Genomic DNA, 25,275 nt, shown 5'->3' on the forward strand with positions numbered 1-25,275 from the left:
GGACGATCTGCGGCGGAGTATGTGAGAACGGCGTATGGAGGAGAAGAATGAACCACGAGCTTGCGCAACTCTACGGTGAACCCAGTATCCAGAAAGTCGCCAAAGCTGGAAGGGTACGATGGGCGGGACACGTTGTGAGAATACTGAACAACAATCCCGCAAAAATGGTGTTCACCTCAAATCCGGCCGGTACGAGACGAAGGGGAGCGCAACGAGCTAGGTGGTTTGACCAAGTGGAGCAGGATCTTGGAAGTTTGGGGCTATCGAGAAATTGGAGGTTAGCAGCCATGGACCGAGTTAATTGGCGTAACATTGTGGCGCAGGTCATGTCTTGAAGGACGTGGTGCCAGCAAAAGTAAGTAAGTAAAGTAAAGTAAGTTGTCGGCGTAGCACTTCGGTAGAATACCGACGCCGAACTTTTGTTGGTGATACATAGTTCGTTTCTCTTATGAATTTCGGTCTAAGATTAATCTGAATGCACAATGTTAATGATGTAACCCATTCAGAAAGAAATCTAAAGGTATCAGATTTGACATTATATCATAACGATATTCATCTTACTGAAAAACATAAAGACTACCGATCTGAAAGTTACGTCAGTTCCAAGTTTCAAACGTGGTTTTCTAAAATCTTAGTTTTCGTTGATATTTTCACTTCATTTGCCCTCCGTATCAACATGAACACTCCTATTTAAGCTAAGTATGGTGTTTCGTTCATGAAAAGTAAAGAAATTCCTTGACAGAATGGGTCTAGAAATTTCCTACAGAGAGCCTCATTTGGAATGACATTTCTTCTCAGCTGCGTACTGCAGCGGCGATTCGCTGGTTGGAACACGACTGCCTTCCATCTAGCGAATCAGACCCGTTAGTTGGAACGACTGACAGCTGGTGAAAATGCTCCACACTAACGCATCTGGAGAGCAAACCGTCACGAAACGCACATATACATACGCATTTGTTCTATAATATGGAGACTTCAATGCGACGGTACTCAGACGTCAAAGTCAGTTTGACATTTTCTGTTGACATTTGAGTGCTTTTTAGTTGGAATATTTTCCAACCATCGAGTCATTCCATGTAGCGGACCCCCAACGAGCGAATCCCCACTGTATAAGGCACGGTGTTCATTTCACCACCCCTGTTCATTTTGCCACCACTTCCCCTATTTGTGGTCTGCTGAAAATTGTCGGTGCGAGCGCTTAAGTGAACCCCCTAAAATGTTTCTACCGCACAATATTTTGCTTGTGGAAACTTAAGCGATATCAGCGCCACCACGATGTTGCTACTTATGTTGCCATTTTCAACAACCGTTAAATTTTCCACACAGCTTCGAAATTGCACTTGGATGTCTGTTCTTTGTTAGGTAACTGCTAGGTAAAAAATCTCGAGAGCATTTTTAAGGCTCAAGAATCCATCATTCAATCATCAGTAATCATCAAAAATAAAAAACCAGGTTTTTCGTTCAAATTTAAAAATGGTCTTATGAAAATCTATCACTGCATAACAAATAGCAAGTGCAATGCAATGATACATTTTCATAAACATGTCTTCGGTTTTAAGCAAAAATCTGGTTTTGAAAATTTGTAAAATGCTGATGGTTATCACCCAAGTAACCGTACAGCTGTATATAGTTGCATCAATATCACTTTATATGCTACTATAAAATATGGCATATAAAGTCATACTGCATTACATGTCTCATTAATGCAGTATTAAAGTGGAAAAGGGCGCTATTAAAGTATAAATACAGCTACATTTCCTAGCTCTATGTTGGCAATTGCTAAAGTATAGTTACTGTCTGTACCGTATAAAAGCTTTAGCCAAAGTGTATTTAATGCACCATTATTTTAGATCAAAAATAGAAACACAAAAATATTATTGTATATTTTTTTGTTCGTTGGATGTCAGGTCAGTGTTGCTTACGAAGTTGTTTGTCTATTTTTTTTGTGTGGCTGGTGGGATTCGAACCCAAATTAAGTGAGATGTTTTCGATGATTCGCCGCGCCTATCCTCCGGACCATGGATGCTGCATGTTTTGACCGGGAAATTGTGCAACTTCAAGCAGCGCCCTTTCGTTGCCGGTGGCAAATACTGTCGATTTCACTCCAAGTTAACCCATCACAAGTGTGTAAGCTCCCTCAAAGTTGTCGTAATTCATCGTGACTCGACGTCGAACGGTTCAAACGAGGAATCCGATGAGTGAGCTAGTAACGAGGCCTACCGCTCGGATCGATGTTCCGCTCCGAAAAACCCGTCGGCAAGATCACGAGCCTAACGCACGACTCGCTTCGCTGGATCGATGACCACCCACTCGGCACGAAGACTGACGCACAGTGATGGTTACGAGACCACACGCTCGTTTCGATGCCGCTGTTACGATGGTTACGAGACCACACGCTCTTCCACTGCAAGACCTTTCGTTTGCTGCTGCGGTTCCTTTCCGACCGATCTGCACTCGCCGAATTTCGCCAATAGAATGAGCGCTCCCTCCGTAGCGTGCTGCTTTTATACACCTAAATGATGCAATGAACCGATGAATAATGCGACCCGTTAGGCACGCCCCACATGGATACGGAACGATTCTGTTGCTGAATGTGAGAGTGGGGTATTGAAATATAAGGAAAAGCCGTCATTCACAGCATTAAGCTTTGCTAATGGGAAGTTTGTGATATGAATATTTTCGATACGCATTTTTCAGCTCATATTTGTAAATTTAGATGTATATTATTTTCAATCAGTATAATATCCTACATTTCTTACTATGTCTACTCTAATTTATAACTGTATACACAAATTTGTCGTCAAACCTCGATGGTTTACGTAGAACGGCTCGGGGACGCAAATTTCTATTTTTAGCCGGGTTGTTAGGTGCGGCATCGTCTCGGGAATCGTCAAAACCTTCGTTGTCATGAGCCGGGGATGGTAGTGATGAGAAGCCTTCTTGATCATCTTTGTCTGCATAACTTGAGTTGTTGTCCGTGTCGAATTCTGGCGGTTGTATTATTGTTTGCTCTTCGAAAAATGGTACACGTTTTACTTCCTGGATGTTTCTGGAGTATTGAATACCATTTTTACTCATCACAGTGATTTTTGGTCCATCGATAGCAATAACGCGGTATCTGTCTGCAGGAAAAGTAGGATCAGTTTTGCTTCTTTTATGTTGCGCCAATAGAACCCAATCTCCCATCACTATATCGGAGGCCGTAGCGTGTCGCGTTTTGTCCGCATATCGTTTGCTTTTCAGTTTGGATTCGGCGTCTCTTTCTCGAATGTCTGTTCGATCCAATCTCTTAGCTGACCATAACGAAGGAAACGTTCCTCTGAACTTCCATCCTACTAATAACTCGAAGGGGGTGGCGTTCAAACGAGAATGCGGTACTACTGTGTTGTGATGGTGTACATACTTCTGAATGGCATTCCTCCAACTGAGTTTGTCAATTTTTGAAGCTGCTACCGCTTTTATAATGCCCTGATTTTGGCGTTCAACTGAGCCGTTAGACTGAGGGCTCAGTGGAATCGACTTACGAACTCTTACTCCTCTATCTTCCCACGTAGAAACAAAATTAGTTCCTTGAAATGGCGGGCCATTGTCACTTTGCATAATCTTCGGGAGACCCCAGAGCTGGAAAATACTGCATAATGCTGCATTCGTACTTTCCGCATCCATGCATCGCATTTCGACCACGGACAGGTAACGTGAATATATGTCAACGACAATAAGAAATTCTCCAGAGCCACAACCAGGAAGGGACAAGAAATCGATTTGTATTACTTCCCAAGGTCCATCAGGAAGTTCGCGGGATGATAATGGAACTGGTGGATTCTTCTTAGATAACCTTATACATGTTTCACAGTTTCTGACAAACTTTTCCACACCTGCTGACATACCTGGCCACCAAAAGAATTCTCGCATAATCCTTTTCATCGCCATTTCTCCAACATGTCCTTCGTGTGCTGATTTCATCGCTTCATTTCTTAGAGACAAAGGAAGAATCACTTTATTGTCTTTGAACAGCAGATTACCTAGAAACCGCAGCTCTTTCTTATGAGGCTCGAATTTGGTCAAATCGGATCCCCAATAACCACTCTCGATGGCCTCTTTCACCGATTGCAACTCATGGTCATTTTCGGAAGACAATTCAATGCGATGCCATGTAAGTTCCATACTTGCGAAATCGAGTGAATACAAGAAATGGTTTTCATTATCACTTTCAAATGGAACTGCTTCCTTTGCATCATGTACCAATCTAGAGAGCGCGTCTGCCACATTGCAGTTACCTATTATAAAAAATCGGTGAGAACATGTTTAAGGTCTGTTACCACAGGAACTCACCTGGAACTCTTTCGATGCGAAAATCGTATTGCTGTAAACGTAAAGCCCATGACTCAGCCCTGGAGACTGCGCGTCTTCCCAATCTGTACTTGCCATTGTAGATGAACTGATTAGCTTCTGAGTCCGTTCGCACGATGAAGGACTTGCTCAAAAGGTAGGTCGCAAATCGCTCCACTCCCCATACCACGGCTAGTGCCTCCTTATGCGTTTGGGGATAACGTTGCTCTGTAGCTGTCAGTGACTTGGAAGCACACGCGATCACTCTAGGTATGGACTGGCTGTTGAACTGGACAAGAATGGCTCCCAAACCTATTGGGGAGGCGTCAACAAAAAGTTCCGTTCTGTCTTCGGGACTATAGTACCTCAATCTCTTGATAGTATATGTTGATATGTTGCGAAGTGATTCAAATTCGTTATCTTCATCGGTGGTCCAATAGAAGGTTTCGCTATTTGCCAACCGGCGCAAGTATTCCGTTTTCTCGGCTCGACTGATCAAGAATCGGTCAATGTACGTAACCAGTCCAAGGAAGCTTTTCACTTCTTGGCACGATGTTGGCTTTCTGAAGTTTTGTATTGCGTTAATCTTTTCTTCCTCAACTTCCCATCCATCTGCCGTTAATTTGAAGCCTACAAACGTGACTGACTGCTTCTTGAAGTGGCATTTAGCCTCGTTAAGTTTTACATTATGATCATTAAATCGGGCCATGACTTGCCGCAGATTTTCATCGTGCTCTGCTTCTGTACGGCCGAACACCAATACGTCATCGAGGTAGTTTTTTACTCCGGGACATCCTGCCAATACTTTCCGTTCCAAAGCCTCCTGAAACAAATCCGGGGCATTGCATAATCCAAACGGTAATCTGACACATCTGAACGTTCCAAACTCAGTAAAAAAGTTCGTGAGATGTCGGGACTCTTCTGCTAGCTCGATATGAAAAAACGCGTTTGAAAGATCGATGGTCGAAAACCAACGGGCTCCGCTAAGTTCTGCGAGGATACTTTCAAGAGTTGGCATGGCGAAAGGTGTTCTCATTATATAACGATTTGGACCTCTCAAGTCGATTACCAATCGAATGTTGTCCTTGCCTTTCGGAACCACCAGCATCGAAGAACAAAATGATGTGTCCATATTTGGTTTCACTGGTTCAATGATATCCGCTCTGACCAATTCCAACAGCCTTTGATGCACGATTGGTTTCAATGAAATCGGAATATTAGTGAAAATATTCCTGCATGGTGGCGCTGACTTATCATAGTGTATAACAACAGGCGGAATGTTGAACTTAGGAAATGCTACACCTGTGTTTAACGATCGTATGCTTTTTATTTGGTCATTTGCCTCCGCGTTGATGGAAATTGAGTGTGCTGGAACTTTGAAGCCCAGTAATAACACACAGTAGCGGATTGCGGTCGACCTTCCGAGTAAAGAGTAACGTTCATTTACTATGTAAAACTTTTCGAGGAGTACTGGTCTGTCATCCGATATGTACAGAGGAGCTTCGTACGAGCTTTTTCGGATTTTAGTTTATTTCTGAGTTCAGTTTTTGTAACTTTTGGTCGCGTGATGTAAATCGTGTCCGGCGATTCGCTGCGAAAAAAAAAACAAAGACACTTCATCAGATGTTCGTTTCGTTTTTCTTATCACGAATAAAAGAGGCCAAACGCTCTGATAGTTTCCAATTCTAACACGCGTTCCAAAGTCTTTTAAAAATAGCGAAAAATACATACATTTCGATTTTTCATCTCGGAGAGTCCACTCACTTCTCCCGAAATATAATTTCTACTGTCATCACTTCCATCAGAGATTTTTCTTGCAATCTCTTACCAAGCCCTATCACTTGTCCTAAAATACTTCAATGTCTGAATGGAATTTTGATGCTGGAATCAAATTGACACTCTCCGTTTTTTTTTCCCAGGAGGCCGCTCGCTCCTTCAAATTGTGAAAAAAAAAAAATCAACAAAATACGCTCAAATTCTTGATTAAAAAAAAAACATCGCACGGACTTCACTTCCGCGATAGATTCTTCTTAAATTCTCTTGTCAAGTCCTATCGCTTGACCGAGCATACTTTACTGTCGAAATAAAACTTTGATTCCGGATGAAACCCACACACTCCGATGTTTCTTTTCGAGGAGGCCTCTCGCTCCTTCTACTTGAAAAAAATCAATAAATAAATTCAAATTCTCATGATTTAAAATCAATTTCTCATTTCACTTTACTTTCGCCGGAAATACTTCTTGCATTCTCTTGTCAAGTCCTATCGCTTGACCTAGAATACTGCACTGTCTTAATTGATTTTTGATGCCGTCATTTCTTTTCACTTCACTTCAATTAAATATAAAAATAAAAAAAATACTTACCTCCGCCGAGAACTGCTTTCCTCCACTGCGCCATTGTCGTAATTCATCGTGACTCGACGTCGAACGGTTCAAACGAGGAATCCGATGAGTGAGCTAGTAACGAGGCCTACCGCTCGGATCGATGTTCCGCTCCGAAAAACCCGTCGGCAAGATCACGAGCCTAACGCACGACTCGCTTCGCTGGATCGATGACCACCCACTCGGCACGAAGACTGACGCACAGTGATGGTTACGAGACCACACGCTCGTTTCGATGCCGCTGTTACGATGGTTACGAGACCACACGCTCTTCCACTGCAAGACCTTTCGTTTGCTGCTGCGGTTCCTTTCCGACCGATCTGCACTCGCCGAATTTCGCCAATAGAATGAGCGCTCCCTCCGTAGCGTGCTGCTTTTATACACCTAAATGATGCAATGAACCGATGAATAATGCGACCCGTTAGGCACGCCCCACATGGATACGGAACGATTCTGTTGCTGAATGTGAGAGTGGGGTATTGAAATATAAGGAAAAGCTGTCATTCACAGCATTAAGCTTTGCTAATGGGAAGTTTGTGATATGAATATTTTCGATACGCATTTTTCAGCTCATATTTGTAAATTTAGATGTATATTATTTTCAATCAGTATAATATCCTACAAAAGTGTGTAGCAGGGATACGTCGAATCATGATAATGTTTTTAGTGCACTTATTCCTTGCGGTTCAAGGAACACGTGCACCAAATACGTTGGGATGATCCGTTGCAAGCGTGTACCATAGTTTGTCATAGTTCAATTGGGGGTGAAGTGCGCAATAAGTTGGTGAACGCTCTTTTGCTGTTGAGATTTTGTTTTATTTTCATTGTGTGGGGCTAAAACGGTTGCTCATCTTCACGCTTTATGTATCGTTTTAGCATCTTGTCACATTGAGTTGGTGATAGGTGTGTGGTGTACGCATGGGCCTATCAATCGTAAGGTTTTTGGTTCAATTCCAGGGTGATGCAACATTTTTTTTTGATTTCAAATTCTGGTTTCTCAAAAGACAGATCTACGAATTTCAACCAGATTTCTTGTGGCGAATTTTCATAAGGGATATTTAAGTATTTCTATAGTCTATTTGCCGGAGTGAAAGAAAGATCGACGATAAATACTGCATTGAAGTCTTCCCGTTTTTCTTGCGATGAAGCATTGAGTAAGATGATGCAATGAAGCATTGAGCGGTGACCGTATATCACCCATTAATGCACATTTCATTGCTACAATAAAGCAATGCTACATTGCATTTATAAAATCGAATTAAAGCATTATTGCACGCATATTGCAGAATAAAAGCAATGATGCATTGCTCTCGTTGAATTAAAGTTAAAATACGATAATACCTTAATGCTTGTGGTTACTTGGGCATTCTCTTAAGTTTTTAAACCCTTATCACAAATGGGTCCAGACATTTCTTTCACTCACTCATCGCAACTCGCGTCTCATTATTTTTGTTTTCATCAACTTCTCACGTTCACCCGCGGCGCGATGCATTCCGTCGCGTAAACGTCAAACTCAATCCGCCCTTTTGATTCAGTGTGTGTGCTGATGGAGGATGCGAATGCGAAAGAGAAAGTCAAAAGTGTAAAATACTGTGAAAATGGTGGACAAACTAGGTGAGTGCCTGGAATTATTGTGTTATTTTCGATACATTCGCGGCTTATTTGTCGTCAATTCCTACGCGAATGTAATATTTGAGAAATAGTGTTCAATCATGAGCGTGAAAAAGTGGTAGAAATCAACACTGGCGAGGGAAAAAGCCATCCGAAAAAAGTGAATTCTGTGCAGTGACAAATGTCAACACCAGCTTAGAAGTTCGCTGAGCAAAACTTGATGATTCAGACGAAAACTACAACCTTGCAATAAATACGCGGATTGAACAACGAAAACTATTTCGGCTGAACCGAGTAAACAATGTTTGTCCATGCCCGTGAAGGTCCCAATTTTAGAGAGAAGGATAAGTGTAGCGTCTATAATGTTGCCAAAAGAGCGAATACTAAAATTAATGAAAATGGATTGCTTTATATTTTCGTAATACAACTCGAGATGCTTAAAGATTAGGGTGTCTCAAAAAAATAAAACTGACAAAAAGGTAACTTGCTCACTTCTTAAATAGATAATAGGGTCAGAACCAAAAGATTCATATTACATGAATACTCAATAAAAAAATGTCCACAGGTTGCACTATCGAAATTTTGAAAAGATACTTGTCATGTCTATCAATGATATGCTCATTTGATTGGCAAAATTACTCAAAAAAAAAAACAAATGTCTTACAATCAATGTCCTCGATCCTAGGAACAAAGTTTGTTGTGAATTTACTTCAATACAATTGATTTCATTGGCACCATTTAAAAAAAAACGGAAAATTTTGTTTGCAGGTCTGGGTAGGTCTCTTTTTAGAGACTTGGTATCTATTAAAAAAAAGTCCCTCTACTCAGAATTCTCGAGAGAAAAACTTCAGGAATTTAGCTAGTGATGTCTTTAGAGACTCCATCTGGCTTTCTTTCAGGGACTCTTCCAAGAGATTCATCCAGAAATTCCTCAAGTGATTCCTTTACAAATTCTCCAAAAAAAAAATCATCCAGCGGTTTTTCAAGGGATGCTTAGAGGAATTCATTCAGAATTTGCTGTAGGAAATCGTTGAGCACTCCAACGCTTCCCCCTCCAGTAATTACCACAAGATTAATGTGAAATGTGTTTCGCAGGGACAATATTGTTGATTACTTTCAGCATATTTTTCAAAGATTCCTACAGGAGTTCTCCCAAGATAATATACAAAGGTTCATTCCAGTGAAATTCGTTTAGGAATTTTTCGAAGAAAATCTACAACAAATCGACGTCAATTTTTCCATCCTTCCGGCGCCGTTATTGTTTGTTATAATAATGAGAGCACCAGTACTTACACATTGAGGATGCTACTGATCCCGAGTAGTGTCTGTTGGTTCCCTGTGTAAGTACAGCTGTTCTTGCAATAACGGAGTAGCATCTGCGGGCGGTCAATCATGCTCAACAAATCGACGTCAATTTTTTCAGTTATCATTCCAGGCATTTTCATATGAATTCCCACAAGAATTCATCCACATTTATTCCCATAAAATCGATGCCTCCAGGAAATATTCATGGGAATATATAAAATACTCTTCAAGGAATTCCTCAATAAATTCGAAATGGTATTATTGAAGCTTCCCCATGAATTTCTCCTCTGAAGTTCTTCCTAACAATTTTTCGTGTAATTTCTCATGTCAAATCTTGATAGATTCTTGAAGAGGCCATTTAAGTTTTCACACCAAATGGTTACTACAGTAACCATTCCAGTAATTCCTCCGATCTTTCCTACACACATTCAGGAATTTCGTCCGAAATTTTTCAAGGAAATCCTACAGGACATTATCCAGAAATTCGATTTTTTTTTTTTCAATATCTTAGCAATTTGTCTAGGCAATCCGTCAAGATTTCCTAAAGATTCCAGGAGTTGTTTCAGAGATTTTTTTTTCTAGCCTCACATTTGATCGCCACTTTCTTGACAGAGTTTATCGCGGAGTCATTAAAAGATAGCCACTCCCGGATTAAAAAAAAATATCTAATGATTATTTCTATTCTGATTTTTTTTTTTTAATACTACCTTGGAAACTGGAAGGAAGAATTCCTGAATGAATCTTAGGAAGTATCCTGAAGGTATGCATAGAGAAATTTCTAATATTATTCTCAAAGAATTCCTGAACGACAATTTTGCAAGAAACCTAGGGATAATATTCGTTGAGCCAGGTCCGTCCCACTCGGGCTCAGATTGGGTACCACTTCTAGTACTGCATTTGGTCCCTCGGTAGTGCAAAAGGTACCCAAGCTTGACAGATCGCAGTACACTTTTCACAGCATTCTAGATTACCTTGTGAGCCATAAAGTTTTGGGCAACTGCAAGGAACATGGAGGTCTTTAATGTGTCTTTGGTTGAGCTCTTGAAGATGTTCTAAACGATGGAAGAATCATTGGTTAAATTCATGAAGGACTTAGGACTTTAGAAATTGTTGATTGAATCCCTGAAAGTTGGTAGTACAACGAACGAATGATTTGTAAGGAAAAATGCTGACATGTTGAAATTTCATTCATCTCTTCTTCTTTCCAACTGGGACAGAGTCTGCTTCTCAACTACTTAGTTTTCTTATGAGCGCTTCCACAGTTAGTTAGGTCCAAGTAAAAATGGATCAAATGTCAAAAAATAAAAAGCAGTTTTCTGTTTCAAAATCGCCAATTAGGAGAAAATACAGCTGTTCTAACAGGAAATAAAACAGCTGTGTTAACTGAAGCTTTCCTTGTCAATTGACTATTTTTCATGTGTTATCGTGTGGCAAAGAATATAAGATTACGATTTTAATGACACATTGATTCAAAGTTTTGGTCGATCCAATGATGAGGAAATTAGCCATGTGTTTTCAGTGTGTTTTTTGGGAAACGTCTTAACTTTAAGTAAAAATTTAGTATGCAAAATTCAAAAAATGTTTTTGGAAAAATACTTACAAAGCAAGAATAACTCATTGACTTTCGAATGCTCAATAGAGAGTTCCAATTGGACGTGTAATCACAGAGGTATGGACAGAACACTTTTGTATGTTTTTTAGGGGGTGAACCTAAACTTTTGCACAAGAGTGTATGAAGTTTTTTATGACACTATCATGTATCATTTAAGGGGTGAGCAAGTCAACTTTTTGCCACTTTTATTTTTTGGGACACCCTATTACAGGTATATGATGGTCACAAAAGAAACATAACGTACACAACAGGAAGGTTACGTCGCGACGGAAATGCAACTTTTATTGCAAAGTTTGTAGCAATCTGCTTACGCATACGCGCAAAGTTCAGGCTTCATTATCGCGTAAAACGTCGCAGCCAAAGCTACTTCCCTGTAAGCCTTTATTGGCGATTGCGAATATATGTAGCAGCACATATAAGTAAGCGACTGTTATCAAGGACCTATTATAGTATAGCTAAGCATGAGTCACGACGACGCAGTCTTGTGACTTGAGAAGCTTCCATCTGTGAGGAGGTTTCGGGTTATCAATGGAGCAAGAAGAACGATGTAATCTCGTTGCTTGATGCTAAACAAATGGCAAGGATTCGATTATCTATTATAATTAAACTGTGGAGTTCATTGATCTCTGCATTTTGCATTTCTAAATTTCGATTACTTTTTCAAATAGACGTAAGTAACTTCCATACGGTTTTGAGAAAATTAATTCAGAAGAATCACAACCTGTCTTCTAAAACTGTTTTAAAATAAATCACCTTTTTATCATTTTTCGACGTGTGCATTGCTTAAATTTTGCATACAATGAGCTCGCGTTCAAAAACTATGAAGTTCCTATTATTTCACATAAGAATTTTATGACAAAATGATAAGCCGTTTTATTCAGTTAGTTGTGACGTTTTTCTACCAGTGTAAAACCGACTCAAGTAGTGTTTTGTTTTGATTCGTGGTTAAGTCACTTTGTCTCTCCATACAGCGGGCGGCGAAAGTAGTGGTTAGGTTGCGAAAGTTGCAAATCTTATTTTCATCGTTTTGTAAATCCGAAAACTAAACGTTCTAAAAGTGAAAAATCGAGTTGGTTCGGAGCGAAACGTGTAGAATTTCGTCTGCGAAACACGTAGGATCGATGAAGTAAGTTTGTACACGGCAACGCGGATCTACTCAAATTTGAGTTGTTTCAACGCAAAACCGTAGTTGAGCCCAATAACCCAAATTTGGCTAAATTTCCAAGGCCTCCATTAGGTACTTTGCCTTTAAAGCCATAATAAAATTTACTCAAATTTGGTTTGATTCAACGCAAAATTGAGTTCATTCAACCCAAGCTTGAGAATAATACATTTTACCCAAATTTGGCTTATTGGGCCAAACTACCCCCATTAGGTAGGTGCAGCTCTCTCTATTTTTGACAACATTGGTGGGGAAGGAAGAGAATACCGAGAGATTTTGGGTTGAGAGAATAATCGATATACTTAATTTTGGGTAAAGTCAACTCAAAAATTAGGTAATCTGTTTTTCCGTGTACACTTTTTTGACTTGAGTCTGTACACTCAGGCAAAAGTACTACGAATATCCATTGTTTCTCCTTATGTTTATTTGCCACAAGAAATCGGTATGTATTTCACTGATTCACCTTATGAATTGATCTGAATCATGCCAATGTGGTGTCTTGCTTATTTCATAAAACAGCCTTATGAACATTGATATGATATTTTAAGAATTTCTTCTTTCAGTAGTATAAATTACATTACTTTTTTTAACACTAATTATTATTTCTTTATTCATTTTGTATACCTCGTGGACTATACATTCCATTCTGAATATTTACAGAATTTCCAATGAGTTAATTTACTTAATATTAGGTTATTGGTTACCTAACGTGCAGAAATCGAATTTCCACCTATTTTGTCATGTTGCTGCTCGAATAATAATGCAGTATTATGCAGTAAAGTACTATATGGTACTATTGAATATCGAGCAGTGATGCGGCGAAAATGAAAATTCGATTTCTAAACGTTGGTTAAGCCATTTTTCCAAGGCAAAATAGATATTAATGTAATAGGCTATTGAATTGAACCATTACTCTCTTTTTAATAATCTGTATACTGCCCATACTCGCATAACAGTCCCATTTGATTTTTTGCCACTTTTCAGTTAGCTTCATAAATAGTATTCATTTTTAGTGTACTTTCTAAAATAAAACTCCAAATTGAGTCTTTGTATGGATAAAATGTGAAAAAAATACCAAACCATGTGCGTCCCATATTAAAAGTACCCTCAAAACTGTCCCATTCGATGATTATGAAGAAATTCAACTAAACCTATTCCTGTGATCATTTCTGAAAGCTTGCATCGCGATTCTCATTTCCTTATAGAAACAATTAAACAAATCAGGAAAGTACAAATCAACTATAATCAAGAGAAAAGTCTTATTTTAGTTTAAAAAAGGTTTTACCATAACGACTTCCTCTGTTCTTCGATTAATACTAACACCACATCAGGCTAGTTGCCTGTAAATTAAAATGAAGCAAAACAGTTTTCCTGAGACTATTCTACTGCTCCATTCACGCTCTTCCTGCGGCCAATCATTGTCAGAATCTTCGGCAGGCTGAAGTCCAACAGCGAGAAGTGAAAAGCTTGTTTGGCCGCCGCAAGATTGCGCACATCGTCGCTAGCATCGTCGCCAGTATCTACATGGTCAAACTAAGTGTTTGCAGCACCAAATGCCGAAAAACAGGAAAGCTCCTGACTCTCATCAGGATTATCTATACCATGGGAATCGCCATTCGCCATCATCAAGTGGACCAAAACATGTTCTATTCACCTTTCATTGATAGTTTTCAAATCCTTCACCCGTCACGTGCTGCGATTTCAGCAAGCCTTCCATATGGCCGATCGCAACGGTTAATTTGAATTCAGGATATCTTCAACATTTTCTCATTTACTATCACCACTGTACAGCTTAAGAACTTCAAGGGACATTATAACTATTGAAAGATAGTTGATAACTGAAAGCTGCAAAAAGAAAAGTACATTGCAATCGATCGTAAACTTGAACAACAATGTGTCAAGGTGCACGATATCAAAGTAAGCGAATCCTCAGTAATGGGACTGGTATGCGGGTATTCATGCGTTTAGTGAGAGAAATACTCGGATAACGAGTCCCATCTGCAATAACCCTAATTTGGATAGGAAAAACAACCAGTTTTACTAAATTTCAATTATTTACGGTTTTTTCACATTGCAATGATAGTATACTGAGCAATGCCACCGGCATTTACTACTTCCAGCAGCGGAAAAACGAAAATGGAGGGTTTTATGTTTAGAAGCGTTTTTCTCGACATCATGATTTTCCTAATGGGACTGTATTGCGAGTATGGGCAGTATATTTGTTACTTTGTTTTTTTTTTATTTTCACGATCATCCATTGCCGTAGTTCCTTCCTCATAACTAGACTTCTAAAAAAGTTGACTGCAGTTTTTGGGATCCAGTCGAATGACTGTTCTGTCAATGAAATTATACCTGAAAATTCAAATCCGTATTGATTTCTAATCCTCTGAAAAATTACCAACTTATTACCTTTTAGAATATTCTAAAAAAAATATGATGCTTCAGTAAATGAATCCGCAATCAGCGTCCAATTATGCTTCCATTTGCAAATTTTCATAATAACAACCTTATGAGTTTTTCACGCTGATGAGAGCTATGAGCTTCATAAGGTGGCTTAATGAAATTGATATACGTTAATGAGGTATAACATGCTTCGCAATTATGGTTTTCATTGGACTAATATGAAATCTATAATAGCCTTATGAAAGATGGTATCATTAAGGAAATGACTAATGACAGCAATGGAAATCATAAGGCGCGCAATGAAATTTGTGAACGTTCATTATAATTAACTATGTTATTAATTATGGTTATCGTTTAAACGGTATGAAATCCATAATAGCCTTTTGAAATAGTTTTTTATACATTTTTCAATGCTTCATAAGGGAAAATTTATGAAATTCGTTAATTTATTTGCCTGAGTGTATGAATAAGTTTTCGAGAAATATTTCGATCATGCTATTTATTACACCCTCATTGTAGCTGATGTTTAATGTTTAGGTGTTTTCTTGCTAATTATTTGACAGATTGTCAATTTGTAGTAGAAATTTGATAGCATTGTAGTTTTTTACTGCCAAAAGTTAATAAATTAATTGCTGTTTCCGTAATCCTCCAAAAAACGGTATGAGCCTATGCATGCTATAAAACGTTTGACTTTTACTATGCGCCCTGTTTTCAAGTTGCCCATGAAAGAGAGCGAGACAGCACCAACACACGGCGCACAATAAAATTCAAAAGAACAAAAGAATTTATGGCTCGTACAGAGGCTCATAACCGACAAGCTTAGATAGGATGGTTGATCCAGTGTGTGTCCAATAAGAGTGGTAGTGCGGATTTTAGCGTATTATAAGCAATTTTTATTGTTGTGTGTATGTTTTAACATTTTCCTTGGCAAATAAAATTAATGTCTTAAAAAATAGTCTTGGTATTTTGTGAAGAAATAGTTGAAAAAATTAACCCCTCTACTAGCTACATCATTTTTTACCACACAAACATATTTAAATCGCCATATTTTTTTTGTTTTAAAATGTTTTGCTCGATATTTTACAACTTCTCAAAAAACTCTTCTATTTTGAGAATCTGTGTCAGTTGTGAGAATTGGTCATTTGGTTCAGTAGATATTCCGAAATTTCTCAGGTGACCGACGCATAGCCATAACCCACGTAAATATCTTAGGCTACATAATTTTTCTCATGCTCGGTTACACGGCAGGGTGGCCACCGAACCGGGAAAAAAGGGAATTTGAATCCATCGGGAAAAAGACGGGAATACCTGGAATTCGAGATGGTCACCGGGAAAATAATTTGGAACGAACATTTTCAAGCTCTAAATCTAAAAACCACCAAAAATAAATGATAGAAGGATGTTACGGTTTATGATATTAGGCATTTGTAATTTTGGAACAATAATTTTCAAACATTAATGATTTGATGACTTGTAGAAATAGTCTACTTTGCTGCTCTATACTTTTATTAAATGTTTCCCTTTTCTTATTGGTTAGCAATGTTTATAAATGCCTATTTTATGATTTTTCTCGTACTATCAGGCCTTGAATTTTTGAAGAAATTTATTTGACTCAAAGTTTTGAATCAGAGTTTCAAAACTTCTTGCAGAAGTTTAAGCACTCAAACAAATTCGATTTTCTTTAGTTCCTGGATAATATATCAATAGATCGGAATATTCTTGAAAACAATCTTCTATTTATAAGAGCCTTCTAATGTGTCATTAGTTATCTAATCGACTAACAATTAAATAACTAACGACGAACTAACTAATGAATAATAACGAATTGTTTGCTTTAACGAGCTTATCATTTTCATGAGGAAAAAATAATCGAATTATTGAAAATTAAAATCATTTTAATTAGAGTAGTAATACTCAAAAACAGGGGCGTATTGTTGATAAATATAGGCGTAGTAGCTTTTAAAATAAACCCCTGCCAAATTCGAAAAAACTAGGTTTCCTAGGCCATAGGTGGTTAAAAGCAAAGGGATGTAAGTGACTGACACCTATTTCAGAAAAATGATTTTAAAAACAAGACGATTATCTATGAATTATATTATTTTTCCTTTTGGATGGAAAAATCACCTAAAATTCCGTTTTAAAGCTTGAAAACAGTATATTTTTTTAGTATATTCAACTCAAAAACCATTCAAAATGTCAATTGAAAACCGTGAAAATTTTGAAAATTATACCGGGAAAAAAGCGGGAATCCAAAAATGGATATTTGGTGGCCACCCTGCACGGTTTTCAAAACATTAGTTTTATGAAAGTGTGTTGTGAAAAAATGAAGCGAATTGGTGCAACCGTTTTTGAGTTACAAGCTTTTATGTACATGGTTCTGCTCTGGCAGTATAAAGATCTTGAGAACTTCAAAAACACCATTCCTCGAAAACTTATTCAAACAGACTCAAGTCAGAAAAGTTAACAAACTTACTTTATCAATCCTACGTGTTTCGCAGACGGAATTATACACGTTCTGCTCTAAACCAATTCACTTTTAGAACGTTTAATTTCAGGATTTACAAAACGGCATAAGTGAGATTTTCAACTTTTTTTTTTCTTTGCTGTCTTTATAGAGCTTGGACCTAGTTGATCCATCTCGCGAGATTTTCAACTTTCATAACCTAAACATTATTTTCGTCGCTCCGTTGTATGTAGAGGCAAAGTGACTTAACCACGAATCAAAACAAAATACTACTTAAGTCGATTTTACACTGGTACAAAAACGTCGTTAGTAACTGAATGAAACGGCTTATCATTTTGTCATACAATTTTTGTGGGAAATGATAGGAACTACCTAGTGTTTTAAGGTGACACGGGAGACCGTGTTATTTTCCCTATCTTTTGTCTCACTCTAACAATTATCATCAAAACTTTGTGGAAGCAAATCTCGAGTTTTAGTGAACCGATGAAGCTGAAAATTTATCGGGCTGTGCACTACATATATAGAATCATAGTGACACATTTTTAGCATCGATATATGGAGTGGTTCTTGAGATTTGCTTCTTCAAATGGATAGGGTGATTATGATGACGTCCCGTGCGGCCTTAACGCGAGCTGATTGAATGCAAAATTTAAGCGATGGACACGGTAAAAAAATGTTAAAAAGAGGATTCATTTTAAAATAGTTTTAGAAGACAGGTTGTGATTATTCTTAATTAACTTTCTTAAAACCATATGAAAGTTACGTACGTCGACTTGAAAAAGTAATCGAGATTTTATAATTTTCAGTTTTCGTGGCGATAACTCATCCAATCTTTTTGATTTTTTTTGAGAGATACTCCTTACACCTGACATTATTTAGTCAATTATTTTTTTATAAATTGGCAAAAAACAAAATAACGGCCAAAGATCCAATATATGGGAAATGTCGGCCCCCAAGGAATTTAGGAATATCTACTGAACCAAATGACCGATTCACAAAACTGACACAGATATTTTTTTTTAACTGGTAAAACAACGCACTATGGTCGGGCTCCATATAGAAGGGCGGCCAAAACTACCAAAAACTTTTTTGAGATTTTTATGTTTTTTATCATTTTAAAATATACCTCATGTATTATATTATTATGATACTTAATTGAAATTGAACTAAAATTAAAATTTCTTTGACTTTCATGACGTCAAATTGGCTGGAGTCAAAAAATTGAAAAATGTAACAGTAAAATGAAGTACAAAACTGATATTTAAGTAATGCAATATTTCCCCAAAGTTATGCTCTACCTGAAAGCTTATGGTTCAACACTTTTATCGAGCATGAGGATGGAAATTTGGTTGAAGTTTTAATGCTGTTCAATGTTACACTTCAGTAATTTTAATGATTTTGAACATGAAAAACAACTCTGGTCGCGGTATGTCGCCGCCATTTCGAATATTGCACATCAAAAAGCATCCTTAGATCTTACAAAAAACGTTTAATTTTTTTGCAGAAATTAGCTGATTTTCAAGTTAGAGCTATTTGAATAATTCGATATTTTACATATATTTTGACGATATTTTCCATACAAAGTTCATTTAAAATATACTTAACCACTCTTCATACACATTTTGATCAAACTCGGTCAAATACAAACAAAATTTGTGCTTTCAACCAAATTTTATTACGTTTGTAATAAAAAAAACGTTACGTAATATGTGAATAACCCCTTCTGAAACAATAAAAACGCCAGATAATATATTTCATCGCTTAAGGCGATAAAACTAGTTTTGGTCAAACTTCATGTTTTCCGACCATTGTGCAACGGTGCAAAAATATCGAAGAACAAAAAAAAGTTATATTAGGGGGGTCTGTAGCCTTGAGGTTACGCTTTCGGTTCATAAGCGGAAGGTCATGGGTTCGATTCCCTGCCCCTCCACAAAAAAACCCGTCCAGCCACCAGAAGACGCCTCACGGAGGACCGTGCTTTGGGGAGCACGTCCATCCTCCGTCAGTATCAGATGGTGACTGAGACAAACTGACCCTCTTAGCAGGCAGCTAGCCTCACTAACAACAGAACTCTCTCCTACCTGCTCGGTGTGAGAGTAAAAGAGTAGGAGAGAGTGAAAGTAAGATGTAAATATAGATAAGTTGAAAATAGATCTGTATCGGTAAAGAAGAAGCTACAGATCAACTGATTCCGACACAGTAGTGGCCACGAGCACAGAGTGCCTTAAAAAAAAAAAAGTTATCGCGATTCAAACATTGTTGTGTGATTAAAATATAAAGCTGTCGATATGGGGGTTAAAAACCTTAGCTTTTTTGCTCCTTTGTACCTGTAATAGTGGTACGTTTCTATAATAGTGAGACACGTGAGAAATCAATGTAAACCACTATTTTAGGAAAAGAAGTTAGCAAATACCACTATTACTGGAACATGTTTCGTGAAATAGAATAGAAGAACTTCAAAATTACGTATTCAGATATGAAAAACGAGCTTTCATTATTTGTTGGCGGTTTTTCGTTCTTCAACCTGTTACTCTATCTTACTGGTAAAAATCGTCATATCGTCAATATGCTTTACACTATCTTTCCTAGCTTTAGATTGACAATCAAAATTGCTCCGCGTGTACTCAGTACACGATGCGACCGCTGATGTAACTTTTTTTGAGCGACTGACGGAAGCTTAAATTGAATTTGAAATCTATCAATTGGTATGTTAAAATCGGAATGATGCAAGATAGTATAGTTTTAACTGAAATGAGCCAGCCAAGGGCTGAAAATCTCTTAGATAATGATAATAATGAAAATAATAGTTTTACATCTGAACCATAATCTGATTATCGATCAAATATATTTTTTGCCTTAAATAATGAAAGCTTTTAGCAAACAGGTTCTGTTGGTTGACTCAACAAAATAATATTTAAAATCCCGAAATGGTGAATATCAACTCTAACTCTATGAAACTTTCTACCATTTCAGTTAACAGCGAGGCCAACGCACGTCGAATACAGATGGTGGAGAGCTGTTTCGGCAGTTCCGGCCAACCACTGTATGTCCCAGGCCGAGTCCTGGTCGGGGAAGGTGTACTGACAAAGATGTGCCGCAAACGCCCAAAGGCGCGCCAATTTTTCCTGTTCAACGACATTCTTGTCTATGGAAACATAGTTATCGGCAAAAAGAAATACAACAAGCAACATCTAATACCACTGGAAGAAGTGCAACTGCAAGCCCTCGAGGACAATGGACGTAAGTGTCGGAAAATCAAAAATTCGTTCTTTTAAGCTAAATATTTTATTTTCATTTTTTTCAGAATACAGAAACGGATGGCTAATACGAACCGCTACGAAGTCATTTGCCGTCTATGCTGCTACACAAACGGAAAAACAAGAATGGATGGCACACATAAACAAATGCATTGAAGACTTGTTACGGAAAAGTATTGTTTTCTGAATTGCACCTCAGCGTCAATCATAATCATATACGTTTTTCTTATTAGGTGGTAAGAAACCTGTGGAAAATCACGCAGCCGTTTGGGTGCCGGACAGTGAGGCTAACATATGCATGCATTGCAAGAAAACTCAATTCACCATGTTGATACGTAGGGTAAGTCTGAAACTCAGAAATATTTAAATTTTCGTTCATTTGTCTCTGAAAACTCAGGTAATTATTCTCCAAAGTTGTTCTTCAATTATCTGTAAAGTGATTAGATGTACCGCTTTTCGCGGATCACTCCCGCATTTTGACCATTTGTCCCGCGCTGAGAAGTGTCCCGCATTTTGCTTATATCATTTAAATGACTCTAATTTCTAGAGAAATTATTATCACTTGGAATTTGCAGCTATCGCTTTAAAATTCTTTTTTTTTTCAATTTATCTTTAATTTCAAATAGTTAACAAACCTTAAAAAATATCTATTCCCAGTTAGTGAAAAATATTCTTATGGAGAGATTATAGGAAGACTATAGAATTCTGATATTTTGAACAATAGTTTTATTGCCTCACTTCACTACTTACTCAGAAATTATGTAACAAAAATCTTGCAAAGAGCTGTGTCAAAATGCTGTTCAGAATTTTATTAAAAAAAAAACATCTCGCAATTTTCTCAGAAACCCATTTAGAGTTTTGTTGAAGCAGGTCTCTTTTAGAGACTTGGTTTATTTATTTTGATGCAAGTCTCTAGAATTATCCTCGTGATATCTGCAGAGAATTCATCTGGAATACTTTCTGGAACTTCTACAAGGATTGCTCCAGAAATTCTTCTAACGATCCTGTATCAGTTGTCCCAAAAATTCCTTCAGCGTTTTCCAAAGGATGTTTAGAGGAATTTCTCCAGTCACTCCAGCCATAAGTCACTGATGGAGATCTTCCAAAGATTCCTACAGAAAATTCTCAAAAGTATACTCTAGAGTATTTGAGAAATTCGTTAAGAGTTATTTTTTCCTAGAAACCCTACAAGAATTTCTGCGCCTTGTCATCCACATTTACCCCCAAGAATCGCTCCAAAAATTCCCCGAGAGATTATTCTAGGATTTTTTTTCAATAATTCCTCAATAAAATCGACCTGTGATTCATTATTGTGTTCCGCTAGAATTTTTTCTAAGTATTTCTCAACATTTTATCCAAAGATTACTCCAACACTGTTGTTCTATGCATTGCATATGTATTTGTCCCGCTGTTCATAAGGTGAGAACATGTGACCAGTAGGCGTAGAAAAGCAGAGAAGTTCTTCCAAAAATGTATCAATGGAATCTTCAAAAGCTAATTCAAAGTTCCTCTACAGTATTTTTTTTAATTCTCCGATCATTCCTACATAAATTTCTTTAGGGATTCAGTTAGGAGTGATCGGAGCAATATGGGCCGCCCAAGGAATACATCAAGGAAGGCATAGAAAAATAACTATCGTTCAAATGCAAGTGACTTGTATAGTAGAATGTTTTCTTCCATGTTATGTCGATAATTAATGTCAACATCACCTAGAAACATTTTTTACGGACGTTTCTGAAAACCATGTTTATCTGCGTATTCACCTACCATATGGGGCATTATGAACCACCCAACGGGTCAGTATGGGCTACCTCATTCAATTGTATGATTTTTATGTAAAACAATATATAAAAGAACTGATTATAAACTGTATAATATTGAACAGCTTGCTTGAAATTATTAATTCTAGCGGCCTATGTTTGATAGTTTCATAACACATAGTGAACAGACTATGTAATTCTAGTATTAGACACTTGTTTCTGCTTATTTTCTCTAATAATCTCCAATGGTGCACCAAGTCTGCGTTTTGAATTTTGTGTCACGTTTACCTCGTTCGCGTTTTTTCTCAATTCGGCTGGTGAAAATTAGATTCGGTGGATGTCACGTGCAAATGTTCTGTGGAAACACAGTCATAGAGATTATATCTGAAGATAATTTGTGTTTTATTCGATTTGCTTACGTTTTGCTCGATAGGGCTCTGTGACGGCTCCAGCAATTGAATTCGTTCCGCGCGACTCGTTTTTTTATCTCCTGTGTGTGTTAAGCGTGTTGATTCAAAAATTGATGGTTCGGGATTGATTATGAACTGCAGTTTTTATTTGTAGATTTTTCGTGCGGTGCGTGCATTTTAATGGACAGCACTACGTTACGGCTCACGCTATTGTTCATTATTAGAGGAGCGACGGATTGCAGAAGAGTTTCAAAAAAGGAATTTAAAAAAAAATAATTTGTTCCAATCAGCAGCGTATGATCACAATGCGTAAATATTAACTATTTGTCGGCCACTAGACACTGCTTTTGTGGTCAAATACGGGGTGGCTCGTATGTTCATATTGCCCTCATTGCCCCTAGATGGTTTCAAAGATTTCGTTCAGAAAATCCTGCGGAATATTATCTGGAGATTCCATTGATTTTTTTTTTAATCACATATATTAGCAATATATCTAGTAATTCTTCTAAAACTTCCTCAAGAGATCATATTTTCAGAATTCTTTTCTAATAACATCTAAAAATTTCCTTGACAATTCCATGAACAAATACTTTAAAAAACTCCTGGAATAATGCCTGGAAATATCTTTAGAGACTTGAGGAATATTTCAAAGAACTACTGGAAGAATGCTCAAAAAATCTCAAGAGGAATTAATGGGCCAATTCCTAAAGGTATCCTTAACCTTCCAGTCGTCGCGCGGTTCGCCATCGTCAGAACCACCACACTGCTGTTGTGAACTAAAAGCGAGGTTTTTTCAACAGTGTTGTACAAAATACAACAGCGCGACGACTGTGTTGACGAAATTCCTAGTTTAAATTTTAAAGATATCCTTAAAGACGTTTAGCAGGAAAGCCTAAGAAACCTCAAGAGAAGTTCCTGGTTAAAATTTTCCAAAACTGGGAGTTTTGAAAAATGTCCCAAGAAAATCGATAGGAGAATCACCGAATAAAATCCAGGAGATCCTAGGACTTTCTTGGAAAACATCTAAAATAATTTTTAATGGAATTTCTGAGGTAATTTTTGTGGTCATCCTTGGAAAAATCAAGGTTGTATTATTGAAGTATTGAAAATAAAATTCTATAAATGGGAACTACCGCCCTGTCAAAGTCGTTCCTATAATTATTAGGACATGGAACCTCTAAGAGGCGTCCCTAAGATTATGTGAAGTTCTGGCAAGTATTTTTTTTTTTTTTTTTTTTGGTGTTGGGATTTAAACCACTGCGACCATGAGTTTGATCTATTGTGGTATACCCCTATTTAATTTGCATTCTTTCAGGACGACGAATTACCATTTGGGGTAAATGCCGTTGACTGATGATGCGAAGTACTCCAATCTGGTATGATTCTTAGAATGAAACCAATAACCAGATTGGGATTTTCTAACCAAATTTCAAAAGGGCTTAAAATGCCCTTATTGAAATATTGTCTTCTACGTACATATAACGCTGGACAGTCACAGAGCAAATGTTGTGAGGTCTCTATTTCACAGTCACAAAACCGACAGACACCAGTTTGACATCGATTGATTTTATTCAAATGATATCTTGTCGGACAATGTCCTGTGAGAAGTCCAATAAGTATGCTTAAAGATTTTTTGTTTAAACTTAAAAGTTTTTCCGTAACGTTTTTATTTGGAGTTATGAACAGTTTTGATTGCCTTAAGGTTTCTGTTGCAATCCAGTTTGACTGTATCATTTGATCCTCCCATTGTTTCAATTCCATTTGTATTAAACATTTGGATACACCGCAGAAGGGTTCTGGTCCTATGAACTGGACACTTGACCCTCTCCTTGCAAGTAAATCCGCTTTTTCATTACCTTCAATTCCACAATGGCCTGGTACCCAGTATAAATTAACCTGGTTCTTAACGGACAATTTCTTTAGCAGTGTTATGCATTCCCATACCAGTTTTGATTGGCTTGTGAATGATTTTAAAGCTTTCAGCGCCGCTTGGCTATCTGAAAATATGCAAATCCGTGCATACCTGTATTTCCTTCTCAGACACAAAGATGCACATTCTAGAATGGCATAAATTTCTGCAAGGAAAACAGTGGTCCATCTTCCCATTGGTATTGAAATATCAATACCTGGTCCTGTAATTCCAGCCCCGGTTTTATCATTCATTTTTGAGCCATCAGTGTAGAAAATTATCGATCCTGGTGAGATATTCGGACCCCCTGATTCCCATACTTGGCGGTTTGTTTCAACCACGTTATATGGTATATCTAAGTTCATCCTATTTTCCATCCAGTCTTCGTTCATTACTACCAATGGATTTATTGGAAAATCTTTCAGTATACTGAGATGCCCGAAAAGATTGCCTTCTAAAAATGTATGAGTTCTTTTCAGCCTTAGAGCACTCTTTTCAGCTTCCTTCTGTATATATTGATGTAGCGGAAGTTTATAAAGAGCTGCTTCCAAGGCTTTTGATGGTGTACTGTGCATTGCTCCTGTTATGGCCATGCAGGCTAAGCGTTGCAACTTTCCAAGCTTTCTCTGGGCCATATGTTGTTTTGTTTTTGTCCACCAAACTAGTGAAGCA

General features: G+C 37.7%; 1 protein-coding gene across 2 annotated transcripts in view; it reads left to right on the forward strand.

The window, feature by feature from the left end:
- Positions 1-8,215: 8,215 nt before the first annotated feature.
- Positions 8,216-25,275, forward strand: part of LOC5567116 (pleckstrin homology domain-containing family F member 1 homolog) — a 30,362-nt gene continuing 13,302 nt past the window's right edge. For both annotated transcript variants that reach the window (XR_002500425.1, XM_021844495.1), the window contains exons 1-4: positions 8,216-8,324; positions 20,241-20,507; positions 20,572-20,697; positions 20,758-20,864. Coding sequence is in view for 1 of the 2 variants with exons in the window: in XM_021844495.1 (XP_021700187.1) it covers positions 8,309-8,324; positions 20,241-20,507; positions 20,572-20,697; positions 20,758-20,864 (516 nt within the window). In the remaining variant the exon portion in view is untranslated. The remainder of the gene's footprint in view (positions 8,325-20,240; positions 20,508-20,571; positions 20,698-20,757; positions 20,865-25,275) is intronic.

Source organism: Aedes aegypti, chromosome 2 (assembly GCF_002204515.2).
Source record: "Aedes aegypti strain LVP_AGWG chromosome 2, AaegL5.0 Primary Assembly, whole genome shotgun sequence".
Lineage (NCBI taxonomy): Eukaryota > Metazoa > Arthropoda > Insecta > Diptera > Culicidae > Aedes > Aedes aegypti.